This window comes from Nicotiana tabacum, chromosome 11 (assembly GCF_000715075.1).
Source record: "Nicotiana tabacum cultivar K326 chromosome 11, ASM71507v2, whole genome shotgun sequence".
NCBI classification, from domain to species: domain Eukaryota; kingdom Viridiplantae; phylum Streptophyta; class Magnoliopsida; order Solanales; family Solanaceae; genus Nicotiana; species Nicotiana tabacum.
In genome coordinates this window covers 3,464,501-3,486,431 of record NC_134090.1, presented here as the reverse complement: position 1 = coordinate 3,486,431, position 21,931 = coordinate 3,464,501, and the positions used below count along the sequence as shown (strand labels likewise).

Below are 21,931 nucleotides of genomic sequence, written 5' to 3'. Positions count from 1 at the left end.
AAAACACCTGCAACTAAAAATTCTCAAACTACCATAGTCAGGATGGTGATTGAATAATTTAAAGAATTGACTTTCCATATTTAGTGATTATGAAGGCATACGAATTATGAGATAAACAGATGTAAGAAAAGCATCCACCCAGTATTTGGTGGGTAAGCAAGCTTGAAAAAGTAGCGTGAGCCCTGTTTCTACAATATGACGATTTTCCTTCCTGCCACACCATTTTTCTCAGGTGTGTTTGGACATGAAAATAGGTGATGAATTCACAGTTAATCAGATGATTTTTAAAATCAGTGAAAACAAATTCTCCGCCCCCATCACTTTGAAGAACTTTTATTTTACGCTCAAACTGATTTTCTACCATGGTGAAAGCCTCGTCCTCTCGAGTTAAACCTTCCTCCACCGCGATGTCATCCTCTTCCTTTTTGTCCAACGAAAGCGTGTTCATGGTGAGGTTGCAAGTGATCTTTCTCCTCGCTTTCATTAATCATCATCTGTTCATGAGCTTGCAAGGCTACAACAAACTGATTATAAGTAGGATAAGGGGTTTTTGCTAACATCGCAGTTCGGAAATCCTTATATTTAGCACCAAGACCCCTAGCTAGTTGAAATGTTTTACTTGTATCGTCCATTGGCTCCCCTCACCCACCTCACTACCTAAAGCAGTGAAAGGCAGAAGGCCCCAATCGGGAAAAGGCGAGCATGGCGAGAATATGTTTTGCAAATAATAATCAATAACCTTTTTCTTGTTCAGTTTTGTCTGGGCTTCTTCCGGGTTTGATCGAAAATTGATAGACGAGATTTTTTCATTCCTTTATGTGAGAAACAATTGCAATTGAAAGTTTAAAAGTGGTGAGTGAAGAGATTAGAAATAACAGTAATCCTCTATAAAGTGTCGTGAATTATGTAGAGGAAAGAATAAAATCTTCAACTCGCTCTCGTCGAAAAATATGGAGAATGCCGGAGCTAATTTCCGGCCAATCTATAAGTAACAAAACTGGAGGAAGAAAAAGAAAAACCAGATAAAAGAAAAAATAGAAAATAGTACTCCTATATTTTATAAAAATGTTAAAAAATAAAATTTCAGCATTCTCTCTCGTTCTCACTCTCCTAAGGAAAGTGGCATACACTCTTTTCTGTCACATCAGGCAGTAAGGGTATAGGAATTTCATTTAAAAAGAGTTTTGGGGTAATAGGATCCCCGTAAAGATAAAAAATATAGTTGAAAATCCCAATAGGTCAGGGGGAGTTATGCATTTTCCCATCTTGAATAGTAACTACAGATTACCAGTGACTACGTTCCGTGGCGACCGCTTTAGTTGCCAGAAAAGTAAGTTTCAGCTGGTAGCGACTTAACTTAAACTGACAACTCTCCGTGGCGACCGCTTTAGTCGCCACAAAAAGGAACTTTCAGCCGCGACCTAAGTGTTGCTATTGTTAGTACCTTAAATAAAGATTTTCAGTGACGACTTTTTAGTTGCCCCAAAAGTAAGTTTCAGCGACGTACTCCATATTATTGATAGCAGCGACCTACCTTAAATTAACACTACAGATTTTAAGGCCTCTTATTTAAGGTAGGTCGCTACAAAAAATAGCAACATATACTTCGCCGTTGAAAGTTACCTTTGCCGGCGACTAAAGAGGTCACTACAAAAAATCGTCACTTAAAACTTCGTTTTCTTTAGTGCTCCTTCGGTTTGTAGTTAAATATTATACATTTCATGTGCTAAAATGTCAGACTAATTTGCCTGATGTTTTTGTATGACCAGTAATTATATTATTTACAGCTCTCAAACCCTCCAATGTGATGGCACATTAAAAATACCTCATTTTACAGAGTTCGTGAATCAACAGAATTCAATGTTATTTTGTCCTGTTATTGTCTGAACTTCTTAGTTTTATACATTCAAAGCTTCCTATGTTAAAAAGCAAGAGAAATGTTTGTTGTTCTTGTAACGACCCCACCGGTCGTTTTGAGAATTAGTGTCCCGTTTAGCGGCTTAAGGCATTGAGCTGCTTCATATTATGTGTTATGAATTGCATGTGTGGTCGAGTTCGATTTTCGGATGATTCAGAATCAATTTGAAAGAAGAATTCTTGTTTTAGAAGCATAAGCGGTAAGAGTTTTGTGTAGACGACTCCGGAATAGAGTTTTGATGATTCAATAGCTCCATAGGATGATTCTAAACTTAGAAGCATGACCGGATGTTGATTTGGAGGTCTGTATGTCGTTTTAGCGTGAATTGGCAAAAATTGAAAAATGAAAGGTTTGGAAGTTTGACATGGAGTTGACTTTATTGATATTGGGGTCGGAATTCGATTTCGGATGTTAGAATAGGTCTGTCGTGTCATTTATGACTTGTGTGCAAAATTTGAAGTCAAAAGGAATTGTTTTGGTATGAATCAGTATAAGTTTTGAAATTCGAAAGTTCATAAGGTCATTAGGCTTGAATCGATGCATGATTCATGGTTCTAGTGTTGTTTGATATGATTTGACATTTCGAGCGTGTTCGTCTCATGTTTTAGGACTTGTTGGTATGTTTGGTTGAGGTCCCGGGGGCCTCGGGTGTATTTCGGATGCTTAATGAACAAGTGTGGGCATTTCGACAATTTCATGATGTTCTAGAGCAGTTGAAGTGCGGAGGGCACATTTTTTGAGGGAATTTTTACATACCTATATACTATTGGAAACTTTATTACCCTCCCTACTCAAGTTTTAATTTAATTTATATCTTATATATAAATTTACCAATTATATATACTTTAGGAATTAAATGAGTATCCCTTTATATTAGGAATCAATTATTTCCCATCCTTATTTTCTCTCCCTCCTGCGCTCTCTCTCTCCGTCTCTCTCTCTTTCCTGCGCTCTCTCTCTCTCTCTCTCTCTCTATATATATATATATATATATATATCTCAATACCTAATTCGAGTAATGTAGAGCAAAGAAAAAGAGAGCAGCAATTCCACCATTGACAACCATTAAAAAACTTTGAAGCTTTGAATTCGAATTTGAGTTTTCAAAAAAATATTATTTATTTGAATTGGGTGTTGTTGCAAACAATTGGGAATTCTTTCTACATCTCTCTCTATCTCTCAATCCCTAATTCCAGTAATGTAAAGCAATGGAAAAGAGAGCGGTAATTCCACCATTGACAGCCATTAAAAAGCTTTGAAACTTTGAATTCGAATTTGGGTTTTCAAAAATCATTATTTGTTTGGATTGGGTGTTGTTGCAAACAATTGGGAATATGGTTTGGAGTTTATATCTCAATTTTGAGGGTGTTTTGGTGAAGATTAGACTTAATTTTGGATGAATTTCAGATTGAAACTCGACGACGACGACGACGACGAAGAAGAAGAAGAAGAAGAAGAAGAAGAAGAAGAAGAAGAAGAAGAAGAAGAAGAAGAAGAAGACATGATATATATTATACTTACGAAATTGTAGTAAAATGGTAGTAAAATTGTATTTTGTTGTTTATATGTATTTTTTTATTTAACTATTGTATGAAAGTTGAATAATATTGTATAAAAATTGTATTTAAGTTGTATGATATTATAGTTGTATATAACTGAGTAGAAATAATGTATAAAAATTGTAGATAAGTTTTATAATATATAATTAGTTGTATAAAATTTATTTTTACTATGTATAAATCAGATACAAAATATACAAAAGACATATTGTATAAAATTTGTATTTAAGTTGTATGATATTGTAATTGTATTTAACTGTGTAGAAATAATGTATGAAAGTTGTAGATAAGTTTTATAAATTAGATACAAAATATTGTGGGCATATGTTTGCTCAAACTGTCAGAGTTTTAATCTGTTTTTCATTTTCCTTTCACTTTTCTTAATGTGGAATGCTCTCTTAGTAAGGTTACAATAAAACTTAAATCTTCTCGAAGAATGTAAAGATTGCAGAGAAGATTCTTATGCTCCAAAAAGTGGTTTAATACTATGTCCTAAAAACCAGATCTAAACCCTTGGAGTTTATTTGCTTCTCTTCTTGCTTTTGTCCAAGGCTCATCACATAGACAGTAAGTTAAAGTTCCATCATTCTCTTCTTTTTTCCTTCTCTTGCATTTTTCAAAGTCTTTACTTGTTTCAAAAAACCACTGTATCTTTAGTATAAGTGGTAGGTTTTACTTGTTATTCTTGCTTTGACTTCTAATCCTTCTTCGTTATACCATTACAGAAAGAGTGATATATGAGTGTTGGTGTACTTTACCAAGGTATTCGTTGACATTATAACATAAATTTTGCTTAAGTTTTAAAAAAAAAAAAGGAAGAAAGGAATATAGGCAGCGTCCGTGTTCACACCTTGTCAACTCTGTCTTTTATTCTTATACTATAATTTTCCCATTTCATATGCTCGAAGAAGTGAAAATAAGTTCGACAAGAGAAAATTCCTATGCTTGAAGAAGGTGAAGATTGCAGAGAAGAGACTGCCGATGATTGCAGAAAAATAAGGAAAGAGAAGAGGAGAAAAAAAAGAAAAGAGTGTAACTAAATCTCTTGATTGAAGGCATTAATGATGGATTTGGGAGCCTTTTAAGGTGGAGTGTATATATTTTGTAAACAAAACTTGTGTATGTCGGGTAAATAACAAAACATGGACATTTATCGTAATAAGGTTTCAAATAGTGTATACGAATGAAAAAATTCCTTTTTGGAGTGCTGAGGCAAAGCCCATTACGGTCCGCACATTTTCCACTGCCTCCTCACTCTGGGAGTTTGCGGCCACACATGGGCTTTGCCTCAGCACTCCAAAAATGTGCCCTCCGCACTTCGACTGCTCCAGAACATCATCAAAGTGCCGAAATGCCTAAACTTGTTCAAAACTCACCCGAAACACACCCGAGGCCCTCGGGACCTCAACCAAATATACCAATAACTCCTAAAATATCATACAAACACGCTCGAAGCGTCAAATCACATCAAACAATACTAGAACCATGAATCGCGCATCGATTCAAGCCTAATGAACTTTCGAATTTTAGAACTAATGTGGATTCATACCAAAACAATTCCGATTGACTTTAAATTTTGCACACAAATCATAATGACATGACGGACCTATTCTAACTTCCGAAATGGAATTCCGACCCCGATATCAATAAAGTCAACTTCCGGTCGAACTTCCAAACCTTCCATTTTCTAATTTTCGTCAATTCGCGCCAAAACGACCTACAGACCTCCAAATCAACATCCAGTCACGCTCCTAAGTCTAGAATCATCCTACGAAGCTATTGGAATCATCAAAACTCCATTCCGGAGTCGTCTACACACGCAAGTCATAACACATAATACGAAGTTGCTCGAGGCCTTAAGCTGCTGAACGGTACGCTAATTCTCAAAACGACCGGTGGGGTCATTACAGTTCTACAAAGAATTTAATTATGTTTCATTAAACAAGTAAAGAATGGTAAAGAAGCTGCAAAAGTTTGTCTGAACTTGTGGTTGCATTAATCTTCACTTCCATCTATGCATATTGTAGAACATGATCTTGCAAGTTCACAGAAACGCACTGCGCAAAGTCATCTTGATTTCATTACTTAGTTAAACTTACTAAACTACTCTACATTCTGATATGAATAATCTATTACCTGAAACAAGAATCACACTGGTACCGCAATAAGTATGCCATTTGAGTAAGAGTGAACGTTGAGCTTTGTTAATTACGTCTTAAATGGTTGTTGTAGTCTGCAGCTTCCTTTTCTATCCTGATTTATCAAGTAGGGAATTTAACTGCAGTGGACGAGGAACGCTTTGTGATTCCACATCATTTAAGCTCTTTGCATTTAATTTTATTACTCAGACCTGTGTCAGAATGATTCATATATTTGGAAGTTTTGATCAACCAAATTAATTATCCGGAATAAGATAGTAGTGTCATTCCATGATGTTAATGTTAAGAACATCTTAGTTTTAAAATTGAAAATTGAAAGCTCTATTCATCTGTTGTAATACACTCTTTTATTTTTCTACTTATCACCTGCTATACAATCTGTTTTGAGCTACCATTTACAAAATATGATCATTTCATGATTCAATAGATAACAAGCTGCTGGTTTCCACTTTCTTGGTGCAAAGAATAAGCTGAACAGCAACACGAAGTAACTGAGAGGAGCAATGCTTTGTGAAGATCTCCAGCGGCCACACCTTTCTTGATTAGTGAAATGATGTAATCCATGAACGCTGAATCACAGGGTAATTTAATAGGGCCACCACTTGGCAGCCCAAACTCTTCTTCCGACATGTTTAAGAGTTGCCTAACGACCTCATTTTCAAGGTATGCCAAGGGAATAACGAAGCGCCTTTGATCAATTGTATAGACTACAAAATGGCCTTTTCCGGTGATAGAGGATGAAGATGTACTACAACTGTCTGTATCACTGCCATTTCTTGGAAATGAAATCCTTTTCCTCTGCTTGGCCACGAACTTTTGCCATCTCCTGGCCATCTTGATGAGTTTCTTAAAACTAATCATTGTCATTGCTCTGGAAGATTTGAAACAAGAAAGTAAATTCTATAGACACCTTTGACGACTTAATTGATATTGCTTGTTTTGTTGATGAAAAGGCTCACGGAAAAGGGAATATATATATACAAAGAGGCTGTAGACAAGCTTTGAGTTTGAGCTGGAGTTTTGCTACTAACAACCAAAGGCAAAGCCAAGTGCTAATGCCTGTTGGTCATGTATATATGGGGCCTTAAATTGGTAAATAAATTCCTCTCTTCACTTTGGCTGACAACAACTTGGACCTATTAGTTTGGCTATCAGCTCATACTTGGGACTTCTTAGAAAATGTCAATAATTTCAATACCATTAATGAATGAAGAATTGCTGGTAGAAGAACAAACCATGTGCTAAGGGGTCTTTAAATTGTCATCTTGGCTGGTTTTTCTTTATACAAAAAACATTGCATTATATGTGATTAAAACCACTCAACATATTTGAATCGTAGAGAACCTTTACACTATCTAGAGCAACATTTGTAACAACCAAAACAAAGAGCACAAACACTTTACACAAAAAGCCCTCCAAGTGGATGATCTTGAATTTTTGTCCCAGCTGTCCCATTGATAGAACTTCAAGTTTAACAAGTGTTGCTCCATGCTTGCCCTATGAACAACACGTTTAACTTTTGACTTTGAAGTTCTGCCCATAGGGAAAATGGGGATCAAACTTTAAAAACTACCCCAAAAAGTGTCATATTTCTGCACTTTTTGGGTGAAGTATACAAATAGTCCTCAAAGTGGATGGTCTCAACTTTTGTCCATGTTTTCCCCATGGGAAGAATTTCAAATGTAACAAGTGTTGCCCCTCGCTTGCCCCATGGGCAGAATTTCAAGTTTAACAAGTGTTTCCCCTCACTTTCCCCAAAGGCAACAGTTTTAACTTTTGACCTTGAAATTCTGCTCATGGGGCAAGCGGTGGTCAAAAGTTAGAGACCAATCCAAAATGTGTCATATTTCTCTACTATTGCTCTCTATCTATAGTAATGTACACAAGTAAATGAATAAATGAAGTCAAGCAAAAAGAAAAAGTAACAGACTTCAGAATGAAAATAGTTGAAAGGATTCTCTTTAGATATCTGAATTTATACCCCTTTCCATCTTCTAATAGAAATTTGATCTACTTTTGTAGCCTCTTCTTTTTTCATTCTTTCCATCAAACAAGCAAATGGACTTTGAAGTCTGATAGAGGAACACTTTATGACTTCACCTCATTTAAAATCTTTACAATTATTTTTCATGTCATTTAATTTAGATGAAAGTTAACATTCTCAATTGCCAAAAGTCTCATGAAAGGGGGATTATATATACAAGAGGTTGTAGACAAGCTTTGTAGTTGGAACTGAAGTTTTGCTACTAACAACAAAAGGCAAATCCATGTGCTGCTCCATTCTTGGTCATATAGATAAGAGACATTTAATTATCCCTTCTGCAAATATGTCTTTATCGATTAACCCATTCTTGGAAATGAAATCACAATAAGAATGGATTTTACTTACAAATAACTGTATTTGTGCATGCAGAATATTATGGATTGACACTTGTGTTAATTTTTTGTAACTACTAATTTCTTGTATTTAATATGTTGTGTGGTGTGTGTTATTTTATGGATGTGAAAATAGTGAATTGAGTAGTTAAGCATATATCAGAACTGCAACTTTAGGTCTAGTCGAGGTGGTATGATCTATCTCCAGCCGAGCGTATATTGGAAATAGCCTCTCTGCCTTTATCAACATAAAGGAAGGAGAATGTAATTCTATTGAGTGGTGTCAAAAGGAAAACAACATTTTATCCTCGCTCAATTAGTGCAATTGTCAAGAAATGCAGAAGCAAGATATAAGTCTTTAACTACCAAGAATTATATACATTCAGACCTTTCTATAACAACACTTCACTATAACATTCAAAAAATATCGGAACAAACGCGGCTATTATAAAGAGGCTTGACTGTATTCAAAATCAAGCTGCTATATATGTGTATTTGATGTCTGCATATGTCATTTGAGTACAATAGAACAAAAGGACATATAAGGAGAACACAACTTTCTTCTCTCCTATTTCCGAGTTAGAAAATAAAAAAGGAACACTAAATAGTGTTACCATGAATTCTTCAATGGCTTCTCCAATAATGCTGAAAGATACATCTCGTTTAGCTCGGGGCCTCTATCGAGCTTTCGCCCCACAAGCCACTTCACTTTATTGAAACCAACACTGTCGATAAGTGGCGCATACACTTGCTCTAACTGATCACCAGCACAGAAGAAATGGTCAAGCCAAAACAAACCACCAGGCCGAAGCACCCTATAAATATCAAACAACAAGAAGTGCAGAAGTGTAGTCGGTATCCAGTTACTCATTACATGCATTGAGTGTACAATATCCAACGTGTTGTCGAAAAATGGAAGTCTTTGTGAAATACTAACGTACAATGGTATAACTCCTCTTGAAGCTATAAAGTTATTAAAAGGACCATTTAGGTTCATTGAAGTGGTCACAATTGTAATATTCCTTTCCCTCATTCTTATTGCAAATGTAGCCACACCACCTCCAATATCAAGTCCAATTCTAATTGTTCCTGGTTTCTTTACTGCTAACACTTCATCAATAGAGAAGTCAAGACCAGCACCATTTTTCGCTCTCCAACGCGATTTCTCTCTTCCATTAAGATCGAAACAATCTTTACAATCATCAAAGCCTCTCTGATTTCTAACGCGATTGATTAAACAATCGTAGTTTTTGCAAGTATAGCCACTCCAAACTACAGAGGAATCAGAGGGTGTTTTCCATAAACTCTCCGGAATTGGATAAGGCTCAACATATTCTTGTTGAGCAGCTGCACGACATCTACGACGAGGAAGTGGCTCACAACCTTTAAGAAGCAACTTTTGTGCTAGAAATTCATCATCAGGACAAGAACCATTGACATTATATGACATGTAACGATTAAGTAAATCGCGAAACAAAGTACACGGACTACCAACCGGAGGCATGATTTCGTTAGAGTCAAAGTTTTTGCTGAATCCTAAAGGGAGTTTTTGTGGAGATGTGAAAGTAAGGAACTCAGATGGAAGATTTTGATCAGATTGTGTGTTATCAGATACTTGAACAGCTTCATATTTAGGTGCTACTTTAGACAAAACAGGTGAAGCAATATCTATTTGCTGATTTAGAGAACAAGAGGTGTTAAAAGAGGTAGAAATGAACAATGTTAAGAGATTTGAGGACACTAAAAGGAAGGCAAAGAACAAGTTAGAAGAAAGAAACTTGTGCTTTTTAGTGGAATCCATGGGATTTTTTTCTTTGTCTGATCAATCTTGAACTCTCAAATCTAGTCTTTATATGCTTATAATAAAGTCAAAATATACTGTGAAATGCCAACTGGAGGCTTATAAAAGTAAGGCGTGCATTTGTATTTTGTATCAACTGGAGGATTTTCTATTATTTAGCACTTTGATTCTTCACTAAGGTATGTTCTATCAATCTTACCCTACTAATTAAGTAACAAAACTCTAAGGTTTGCCAAGGATATCTTGGTTATTAGTCAAAGGAGAATTGGGAATTTATGAGCAATGTGTATGATAAACTATTTTTTTTAGTTTCCTATCCGATATTCGGTACTCGTATTGGAGCCCCGACTAATTCAGATTTGCACCGCTCAAGGGAAATTAAAAGGGAAAGCACTTCGTGCCAAGATTTTTTCATTTTCCACGACTCGAACCCGAGATTTCTGATTAAAGGTAGAAGGATCTTATCCATAGTAATTAGCAGAGGCGGAGCCAGGATTTCAACTTTATGGGTTCTGAATTTTAGAACGACTATTTCAAGTGTTAATAACTGAGATCTAAATTTAATATTTTTATATATTTAATAACTTTTTAAACACAAATACACTATTTGATCAAAAACTACTAGGTTTCACTGAACCTATAGCCGGACTTCTAGCTCCGCATAGTGAGAACTTGTAGAAGGTCACTCATGTGAAACTCAAAGAAGTTCAACATTCATAAATTATGTTGCTTACTCTATTACCAAGAACCAGCTTTTGTATGTATGATTCCTTATATTTGAAGCAATAGGCAAAAAGAATTGACAACTTGCAACTTCAGAATTTGAAAATAAATATTCAAGTTTGACTAATTCCAATGTTAATTTCACCATGCAGGTCTTTGTGAAGTGTGAATATCAATCTTACCCCTAACTAAGTAACAAAACTCTAAGGTTTGCCAAGGATATCTTGGTTATAATTATTCAAAGGAGAGTTAGTTATTTATGAGTATTGGGTATGATAAACTATTTTTTTTGTTTTCTAGACAGTGTTCGGTACTTGTATTGAAGCCCCGACTAATCTAGATTTGCACCGCGTAAGGGCTATTAAAAGGGGGAAGCACTTTATGCCAAATTATTTTTTATTTCTCGGAGCCCAAAACCGAGATATCTGATTAAAGGTGGAAAGATCCAATCCATAGCAAGTAGTAGAGGCGGAGCTAGGATTTCAACTTTATGAATTCAGGATTTTAGAATGAAAATTTCAAGTGCTAATAACTGAATTCTAAATTTAACATTTATACATATTTAATAAATTCTCCAACATAATAATATGTGTGCAAAAACTATTAGGTTCGGTCAAACTTGTAGTCGGGCTTCTAGCTCCTCCTCTGACAAGTAGTGAGAACTTGTAGAAGGTCACTCATGTTAATTCAAAGAAGTTCAACGTTCATAAATTATGTTGCTTATTCTATTACCAAGAACCAACTTTTGTATTTATGATTTGTTATATTTGAAGCAAGAAGCAAAATATTTGGCAACTTGCAACTTCTGAATTGATATAAATATTCAAGTTTGACTAATTCCAAAGTTTAATTTTGTCAAGCAGGTCTTTGTGAAGTGTGAATCAGAAGCACCTTGTTTATTTAATCCCATTTAGCTCTTTTAGCTGCATATTTTACGGAAGGATTCACGTGATAGTCTAAAGTTTAATCTGCTAAAAAAAATCTAGGAAGTCGCGCTGATTATTCCATTTTAGACCAGATTTATTGAAGTCTTAGTATTATGTATATATATATTTCAGCTTCTCTATATTAGTCTTATTTTTTTCGGACTTTTTGTGTCTTCTATAAGGATTAGCTTGTTTTACCCCTATAATAATATTTGAAATTTAGATCTTATTTGGCTATTATAGATAAAAAAAAAAATATACCCAAAAATTCATTTTTTTTTAAAAAATTTGTTTATGCAATAAAAGAAAGTCTGTAAATAGCTGTTAAAAACTAGAATTGTCTCCTCTTCTAATGCAGATAAACTTGACCCTTACTTGGATCATATATATGAATACGAGTATTATGCAAAGGCCTGTTTGGAATGGGAGAAAAAGACAATTCAAAAATTGGGCTTTAATAGTGGAGTAAGTAAGGAGCTCTGTCTACTGGATTGGGTTATTGATACAATGATTTGGGCCGAATCAATTTTCCTACTTGAAGAATTAACTCGTAAAAATTGTACGGGACGCCCTATTTGGTCACCCCCATTTAATCTATACTCACTTTTTAAAAACGTTTTAACTTGTAACCACTATTTAAACAACTTCAGGCCTCTTTCTCCTCCTCCTTCATTTTGCTTCTTCTCCTCCTTCTTCTTCTTCTTCTTCGGGTGATATTACTCTTTCCTCTAGATGATATTTATTCATATGGTACAAGGTGAGTCCCGAAAACAGTTGTGTGGGTTGCCAACAGGGACTACTCAATTCTATTTTTATCAACTGAACTTTTCGTTATCGCTATTGATGACTGTAATCTCAAAGTGTTGGACTCGTCAAGGAACTCATATTTCTGAACACAAGTAGGTACAAGTGAAGTGCATCCTCTAGGAACACAAGTAGGCACAAGTGAACACAAGTAAGCACAAGTTCAACAATTATTGAACTGAAGTACATCATATAGGAACTGAAGTTCAGCAAATACTAAATAAACTCCAACTCTTAAAATGCTGAAGTTCAGCAGATACTAAACAAACTCCAGCTCCTAGAATGCTGAAGTTCAGCAATTATTGAACTGAAGTACATCCTCTAGGAGTTGAAGTTCAGCAAATACTAAACAAACTTCAACTCCTAAAATGCTGAAGTTCAGCAGATACTAAACAAACATCAGCTCCTAGAATACTGAAGTTCAGCAATTACAAAACAAAAACTTCAGCCAAAATTGCTGAAGTTCAGCAATTATTGAACTGAAGTGCATCCTCTAGGAGCTAATGTTCAACAAATATTTAACAAACTTCAGCTCTTAAAATGCTGAAGTTCAGCAGATACTAAACAAACTTCAGCTCCTAGAATGCTGAAGTTCAGCAATTACAAAACAAAAATTTCAGCCAAAATTGCTGAAGTTCAGCAATTATTGAACTGAAGTTTTCCATTGCACTATGAACTGAAATTTGCGTGATTGGCTTTGCAAGTCAGGCCAAACTTCAGGCAAAAATATCTGAAGTTTTTCTTTGATAAAGCTACACTTCAGGCAAAACATTCTTAAGTTCAAACTTCAGACATAAATTTTTGCTACTTCAGGCCCGTATGTCTGAAGTTATCCGAAAAGTGGGTACGCTTGCAATTTTTTTTGCAAAGCGGGTATAGGTTAAAAAGTGACCCAAAAATCGGGTATAGATGCAAATCCCCCAATTAACTCAAATAGCCGTCCACCCAGTGAGATATATAATACACATATAATTCATATATAATATATGTACAGCTATATATAATTAATGTATAATATATGTATACCGGTTTTTAAAAAAAAGTAAATTTAACTGGTATTATGTAAAGATTCCTTTGAGTTTCCGTGCTCCTTCCCCTATCTAAAATAGTTAAATTTTCCTCTAAGTGAATATTTTAGTACTATTTCTGATTCCATGCCTAAAATCATACCTAACTGAATCCGACTTTTGAAAAGTCATTGATCGTCAATTGTTGACCATCTAATCAATAGGAAAATTTGTAATGTTATTGATACTTCTAGAGTTTATTATCAGTTTGGTTCTTTTACGAGATACGAGTTGTAGACGTACGGGTCATTTATTTCCTCGTACACTTATTTTAGTTTTAATAAATTAGTTTTGAAATGATAATTAAAAAAAATTCTTCGCCTCTTTTTTCCCCTTCTTAGAGATAAAATTTTCGTTTTTAAAATTTTTAAGTTATTTTTCTTCTGTGTCGTCATGAAATACATTAAGGAAAGGATACAAGATAAGATATGCTACACAAATAGCCAAGAACATGTACTGTGCTATGATAGTTTCTCTTTTTATATTCATCTTGAGTTGTTATTAATTATTATTTTAATAGTCATGATGTATTGATCAGCTTGAGCATACCTGGCTGATTTCTGGTTAAGTGTTACTTCCTACTTTCACATGTATCCAAAGTCGGACGCACACTATAGGAAAATGGGTCACCGGCATCTTGAAACTTCGACAAAACTCTATGTATACTTGCAAATGTCTTCAAAAAAATGTCAGATATTAGCATAGGTGCTCGTACCACTCTTTATGAATAATGATAAATTTATATTAATGTCAAATAAATCCTGAGTCCACACCTGCATATATCAGATTTTCAATCTATCAAGACTTGAACAAATCATCTACTCCTTCGCTTTAAATTAAATGAGCTACTTTCCTTTTTAGTCTGTTCCAAAATAAATGATACATTTCTAAATTTAAAAATAACTCAACTTTAAACTCTTCATTTTATTCATTTTACCCTTAATGAGAAACTTTTATAACCACACAAATGTCATGGCCCCACAAAGCTTTTACCCCTTAAGCTTTTAAGACCACAAGTTTCAAAAGTCTTTTTCTTTTTTTCTTAAACTCCGAGGCGAGTCAAACTATTTCGTCTAAATTGAAACGGAGGGAGTACTATTTTAGCGTCGTAGTTGTCATTAATTATTCATCATATATAGTTGATCATAAACAGGAAACAATAATTAATACTGCCTTTTATCGGGGACCATTTTATCTTCTCTACTTTCAACCTTTTGTTTACGCATTGCACTACTTTTAATTTGTAGTAGATTCATCGTTTCGTAATGTAGCCACTTGCCTTAATAATAGTCGACAAAATAAAGCATAGGGTAAGGTGGAACACAATGCAATAGCTCTAGATACTACTAGTCTTATAGTGATATTTTCCATATTTGTTCATCCCTATATATTTGATACTTTTTTCCTACAATATAACTGTTAATTTCAACCCCCTTTACTCATTTTATCTTTTACTTGTGGATTAAAAAATGAGTGAATTCAACTAATCCTCTAATTCCGTCAACTAAAATCTTGTATAAAAGTATCTATATAACCAATAGCTTCTCTTTCGTTAGTCTTGTTATTTCGTTGGTTCATGCCCATCTTTGCTTATGGAAGAGAGCGTTCTTTAATGGAACTTTAGTCTTAGCCGGTCCTAGCCAAGAAAGCACTGGTTTCATTTGGTGGGTTGAAATGCCCGACAATTCAATTTATCCGGTAAATTACTAAAAAAATCGTATTCTGAGCCGGAGCAATGAATCTATTTGAAGTGGCCATTTTGTACCGGAGAAGCCTATGTATGAACAAGGCATTTTTCAAGTAGTGGGAGGGAGAAAAAGGAAATCAAGCTGATTATAATATGATGAAAGTGAAAGAAGAATGATTAGAAGAGGGATCAAACTAAAGAGTAAGCATATTCGCTTAGAATATTGGAAAGGATAAGCTAAGGTTTCAAAGTTTCAATATAGTTCATGAGTTGTCAAATCAATGCTTATGCGTAGTATTTTTCTTTTATTATCGGGTGTACGGAACTCACTGCTCCAACTAATCTAATTAGATTGGTTTAAGCGTAGGGCTTATTCAAGAGAAAAGAGCTTCTTACCAGGAATTTTTCTATGCTGAAAGCTAGAAATCAAGATTTGTGATTAACAGTTAAGTAATCACATTCATTTCACCACACCTATTGACAGTCTAGTATTTAATTATGACTCATTTGGTCCCAAAATGAATGACATGTTTAGGGTATGGATCAGACCCCTACAATTTTGTTTGATTTTGTATACTGAATGCTCCACTTTTAAAATTTTAAACTATACATTAAAAATCTACTTAACAATATTACAAACTACTTATACCTTAAGAAAATATTCGGAAATGTATAAGAAAATCATATTCAGACTCAATATCTTAGAAACTTCAATTCTTACGCTCTTCAAATATTAGATTTATAAGCTCTATTCACTATCTAAGGAAAACAAGCAAGGAAAAGAAAATTGATTTGGTTCTAACTCAACTAACAGTACAAAAATAGGAGATAATAGTACATTTCTTCTACCGACGTGGGAACATCTTAAACATTTATCACGCCGATGGGCAAGTTAACAGAGCTAGATAAAAAATAATAATTTAGACCTAACTACATGAACTCTAAAAACTAGCTTGAGCTGATTTTACCTAAGACTATACAAAAAGACAACAATTCACTTCTCAATTATTGTAAGACAATCAAACATGATCAAGAAGAAACACACCATATTCATTGAAATTTAGAAGGGCGAAGCTAGAAGGCCAGCTACATGTTTAGCTGAACTACTCGTTATGTCTAATTTAAAATTTAAATTTTTAAGAAATTTATTAAATATATACAAAAATTAAATTCAGAACCCAAATACTAACACTTAATATTATTATCTTAGAACTTAGAACCCACAACCTTAAATTTCTGGCTCCGCCTCTGATTTTAAGATTAACTCATTAAGAGTTCTTCTAACAAGTCAGTACCCAAATCCTCAAAAACCAGAACTGCGTTCTTCTTCTTCCTATTTCTTCTTCTTTTCACATTTTTCATTCTCATTTTATGTGTTTCCTTTAAAGCAGCAGCTGGAGATAATCCATCTAATAATTGGTTACAATTCATCTCAATTTTTTGAAGTGATTCTTGGACTTTTTCCATTGGAAAATTGAGAAATGCTAAAGGACCACGCATTGAAAATGCAGCTTGATCATAAGCTAAAGCAGCTTCTTCAGCAGTATCAAATGTCCCTAACCATACCCTAATTCCATTTCTTGTTGAATCCCTTATTTCTGCTGCATATTTCCCCCATGGCCTTTTTCTAACTCCTATATAATGCTTTTCTTCATCTTGTAATTCTTTTTTGTCTGCATCTGCGTCTTTTCTCTTGATGGAATATGATGTCACTTCTTCGTCAGCGCTACTTCCTTTTGAGGAATTAGTTTTTGAGGATGACGAACTTCTTGGTATCTGATCAAAGATGCTAACCTGTCCTCTTCGACTGAACGATGAAATTCTTTCACCTCGCTCTACTTCTTTAGGGTGATGAGAAGGATGGCCAGTTCTGTCTTCTTCGAATCCTTCTTCACTACTTCCTTTAGAGGAATTAGTTTCTGAGAATGACGAACTTCTTGGTATCTGATCAACATGGTCATCGATTAGCTCGGAGTACTCAAATTCCCATGGAAATTGATCTTGCAAGAAATCAAAATTTGGGAATTGATCAAGGGATGAAATTTCCATCTTTGTTAATTAGGCTCTTGAGTTTCAATACATGTCTTGGTGTTTATATATTTATATATATAAGGCTTTATTGGATGAGGACTTGAAAGAGATGGACGGATACATATATATCTAACAATTTTTTTCAAGATATTCACCTCTTTTACTCTTGACTTAGATCCAATTATCCAAGTCCTCAAGTCTTTTAAGTTTTTTCTTTAAGGAAGAAAATGACATATTTCATGAACAATGAAGGGTGTCATATTCATTTACACAAATAGTCGGTCGAATTTATTATTTACTTTTTTTATTTAGTATACATAAATTATATAATAATTATATATAATTAAACATATATATATAATATTTGCCGGTTATTTTAAGTTTAAGCACTTGAATAAATGGCTATTTAAGTTAATTCTTTGAAAATTAATCTTAGGGTGAGGTTTAGCGTGGGTAGGGGGTGTAAACCCAAGGGAAAAAAACAAACACACCTTGGCAGAAGTTTGGCAATAATAGTACTAGACTGACATCTGCTATGTCCAAGTGGCAAATTTTCAACACTAAAATCTTGAAAAAGAAGTCTCATGAATTGTCTAAAAATAGGGCTAATTGATTGAATGCAAATTATGAAATGTCTTATCTCTTAGTATTATTTAAAGACATAATTGTAAATTGAAAGGGTCTCAATCTTTCTGCTGAGTTTAAATTTGACAAAAAGAGATAGCTACAAAAAAACAGAAGTTCGTTCATAGCTATTGTCATTAATATGTGGCAAGTGATACAGCTAAGTGACTTCGTACGGACGACTTTCCCTTTATATAGTTTACAGCTAAGTGACTTTGTAACCTTGATGTACTCTTTTTTCTTACTGTAGCATAGGCCTTGTCGGGCTTTCGTACCTTCGCCAATAGATAGCGGTTTCGCTTCGCTTCGGCTCATGACTTGATATAGAGCAATATAGTTATCGATTTTACCACCAAAATACCTATGAGATAACGGTCGGCCTTTCGAATGCCTTGTTAATTCCTAACTTTTCTGCCGTAGAAGATTGCTTTATTATTTTCATGTATATGAGACAGTTACGAAGTGCTTCTAAGTTTATTTTTTTCAAAAAATTACTTATGGGTAAAAATTACTTTTTTCTACTTTTTAAAAACTGTTTCTGCTTCTACTCAAAAATACTTTTTTTTTTCTTCAAAAAGCTTGGTAAACATCTTTAACTTTGAGAAAAAAATAATTTTAACAAAAAAAAGCACTTTTGGCCAAGAAAAAAGTGGCTATAAGTGACTCCACAACCTTACCGTACTCTTTTTTCTTACTGTAGCATAAATCTTCGCCGGGCTTTCGTTCATTCGCCAATAGACAACGGCTTGAGTTCGCTATGGCTCATGACTTGATATAAAGCAATGTAGTTATCGGTTTTACCATCGAAAATATCTATGAGATAGTGGTCGGCTTTTCGAATACCTTTTTTTAAAACTTTTCTGCTTAGAAGATTGCTTGTCTTATTTTCATGCCTTATAATACTGATTATTAGGTACATCTAATTACATGTAAAAAGACTTTTTCTTCTCATTGTATAAGAAAAAGATTAAAGAAATCAATGGAAGTCCAAAAGTCAATACTCGTGGGATAAGGTGGAGCACGTGCTCAAGGCCGCAACGTAATTTTAAATTTTTAGGTCTTGAAACGTCACAATTATCTTCAATGACTTGGACCTTACTGATTATTACTTGAAAACTTGACAACCATAAATAAATAAATAAGCAAAGAAAACTTTTTGCTCTACTTAGAGGAGTCTTATATTTAAAGACATTGGAAATTAATTAATTAAATAATTAAGGTGGACGTCCATTCAATATGGTTATCTTATCATGAGAAAGACTTTTGATGTATATCTATCCTTAGTTTGAGAGTAATGTATAATTATGATTTATAGTATGAAAGCTAATCTTAAAGAATTGAAGACTCGTTGTTTATTTATGGTTGATTTGATTCAGATTGGATTGTTTGGATAAATTTGAAAAACACCATGGATTTGTTGAGCTTGATTATTGAAGAAAACTAAGTGAGTCATTGATTTTCGAAGATGTTTAGGTTGAAGTAACCATACGAAATTATTAGGATTGATATTAGAATGTTGAATATCAAATTTAGGATCAATTGGTATTTATTTGGCCCACTTAAAATCAAATTTGAAGCAAAAACATGTTGATGAAATTTCTCAAAAATATTTGGTGATCCACCAGAATTATTTGTGGATAGTTTGTTCAAAGTAACGATATAATTTATACTAAAGTATTAACGATCCATTAGGACTCATGGCAAACCCATTAACTTCTAGTGATGATCCATTAGAATTTTTGAACAATTTTGTCCTAAATGACATAATTTTCACTAAGCACCTTTTGATTCGTTAGGATTTGTGGTAAATATATCCATGAAAACCTTCTAGTGATCCACCAGGACATCTTTTTACTAAACTCTTGTGACTAAGCTTGAAGATCGGCTTATTTTGAGAAATATTTTTATTTTTTAAAAGTACTTTTTAAAAAAATACTTTTGGATAAAAGTAGTTTGTGTTTAGCTAATCAATTTGAAAAGTACTTTTGAACAATAATTTGTGTTTGGCCAAACTTTTCAAAAAATATTTTTAAGTGTTAAATTATGAATACGGACATGAAGAGAATTGCTTAATATTTAATGTTATATAAGTAGTTAAATAATCATAAATATTTATTATTGAAAATAAAAACTAAGTTTTTTATTTAATTTAAATAAATTATAAAAATAAAATTAAAAAGTATTTTATTAACATCCCCCACATCATTAATTTTTCGAAACAAAGCCGGTGTTACTATCAAACAATATTCGAATATCCTCATCATATATGACTCACTAAGCTTGTTTGACATTTCTATGGTTGGTCTGGTCATGTCCATGTGACTGTTGTACAAATCAGAAAAATGTTATCAACCGTGTTGACCTAAAAATAGTGAGTATAAAAGGACAGTTTGGTGCATAAAGTATTCCGTATTCACGTAGAGTTTGAGAAAGGGTCACATCTTAAAGGTGTGATATAGATACCCTACGCTAATGCAAAACATTAGTGACTGATTCCACTACTCGAAATCGTAACTTATAGGTCACACGGAAACAACTTTATCATTGCTCCAAAGTTCCCTTAAAAAACAATGAGTATCCAACTTTGAACCAAATCAGATTCTAGATTAAATTTTATAGGAACTTAAGCAAATGATGTATGATCGATTGTTCCTGTAAACTTTTCAATTCCAACTAGTGCACATAAGCTAGATTTCTTAGGAATTTCATATAGTAGAAACTAAAGTGATTAGTCTTTTTTTTTTTTTCCTCACATCGTGCCGCTATTCGTTTTGTGGCCGACTAATCTAAATTCGCATCGAAAAGTTTCATTTCGAGTACAATACTCTCTCTGCCAAAAGCATCTATTCCCAATAATCAGCCCTTTGAACATACGTGATTGAGCTTTTTCCTAACTCTGGGATTTTTATACAAATAATCGGCCGAATTTATTATTTACTTTTTCTAGCCGGTATATTGATTATAGATTAATTATACACAGCATGAATGATACATACATTACATGTCTGCCGATTATTATTAATGCAGTTGCGTGTGTGGCTATTTAAGTTAATTTTTTTTTATATTTCTCTTTAAAAGGGAATCGAAAGATGATTCCAGTATATCTAGGACAGTTTCATGTAAGTGTATTTTTTTTGTTTTTTTTATAATAAAAAATTTCTCTCCCGTGGTGGATGAAATTATTTGGTGAGATTATGCATTTTGTTGTAAAGCTAACGCACCCCTGGTGCGTGGTGACCAAATCATGAAGAAATTTATTTATTTATTGAATTCGGGTGTGGCATATAAAATCACTTGGGGCTATTATCGAAAGAATAGTTTGGGCAGAGAGGAAATGGTTAACGACTACAACGAGCACATAATCATATTGAATTTGTATTTGGACATACATTTAACTTAAAAAAATATATTTGAAAAAGCTCACCTTCAAAAAAATTTTGAAAAATCAGTCTAATGCATAACCAAATAGTAATATACGAAAAAGAACTTGGTATAGAGCAAAAAATTTGTATGTCACGGGAATAGATCTAATATGTAACTTGTGGCCATCAGTACTTTTTTTTTATGCAGTAAATTAAAGAGAGTTATTAGATCGATAGAGTAAAAATTATTAATATTGTCAATGTAATTTTAAATAGAAGAAAATACCTTTTCCAAGTGAAGTTCAATAGTTAGGCGCAGCGCATTCATATTTTCCAAGAAAAATTCATAAACCAGCAAATCAAAACTTGAGCTGAAGACCCTTCAAAAACTAGAAATGAATTAAAATTACCTATATATATATATATATATATATATATATATATATATATATATATATATATATATATATATATATACACACACACACACACACACACACACACACACACATCTTATTCCTCTTTTTTTCTTGTTACCCGTAGTAATTTGGATTCCAAAGTGAAGTCATGTCTCCAAATAAAACAATATAAATAGTGTGATTATATCCTTTTCTTATAGCCACGTGATGTTTTAACTTCAATACCACACAAGAAAGGTTATTTGTGTGGTGTCCAATTTATCGCGTGCATAGATTATAGGACCTGATCTTTCTATGTGTTCCTTATACTACTATTGCGGAATAATAAATGCAGAAATTAAAGAACACAAGTATTTTACGTGGAAAACACCTCGCTCAAAAGGTGAAAAAACCACGACCTACTTTCCAGTAGGATTTTTCCAAACTCTCCACTAAATCACAGAGCCAAAAACTGCATTTACAAAATACTTTTGTA

At 33.6% G+C, this 21,931-nt stretch overlaps 3 protein-coding genes across 3 annotated transcripts; all 3 read right to left on the bottom strand.

Annotated features, from left to right (window-relative positions):
• Positions 1–6,056: 6,056 nt before the first annotated feature.
• LOC107794137 (auxin-responsive protein SAUR68-like) lies at positions 6,057–6,503 on the bottom strand. The gene has a single exon (XM_016616602.2). It carries the CDS (start codon positions 6,501–6,503, stop codon positions 6,057–6,059), a length of 447 nt encoding a protein of 148 aa, XP_016472088.2.
• Positions 6,504–8,476: 1,973 nt separating this feature from the next.
• On the bottom strand, positions 8,477–9,857 carry LOC142166488 (putative methyltransferase At1g29790). The gene has a single exon (XM_075225884.1). It carries the CDS (start codon positions 9,811–9,813, stop codon positions 8,623–8,625), a length of 1,191 nt encoding a protein of 396 aa, XP_075081985.1. The 5' UTR covers positions 9,814–9,857; the 3' UTR covers positions 8,477–8,622.
• A 6,140-nt stretch (positions 9,858–15,997) lies between these two features.
• On the bottom strand, positions 15,998–17,175 carry LOC107828651 (ethylene-response factor C3-like). Its single transcript, XM_016656002.2, has one exon. The coding sequence runs from the start codon at positions 17,067–17,069 to the stop codon at positions 16,281–16,283; it is 789 nt and encodes a 262-aa protein (XP_016511488.2). The 5' UTR covers positions 17,070–17,175; the 3' UTR covers positions 15,998–16,280.
• Between the last annotated feature and the right edge of the window lie 4,756 nt (positions 17,176–21,931).

What these genes read in the sequence shown, in the direction of transcription:
- LOC107794137 (XM_016616602.2), bottom strand. Translation starts at nt 6,503, where the DNA reads ATGACAATGATTAGTTTTAAGAAACTCATCAAGATGGCCAGGAGATGG.
- LOC142166488 (XM_075225884.1), bottom strand. Translation starts at nt 9,813, where the DNA reads ATGGATTCCACTAAAAAGCACAAGTTTCTTTCTTCTAACTTGTTCTTT.
- LOC107828651 (XM_016656002.2), bottom strand. Translation starts at nt 17,069, where the DNA reads ATGGAAATTTCATCCCTTGATCAATTCCCAAATTTTGATTTCTTGCAA.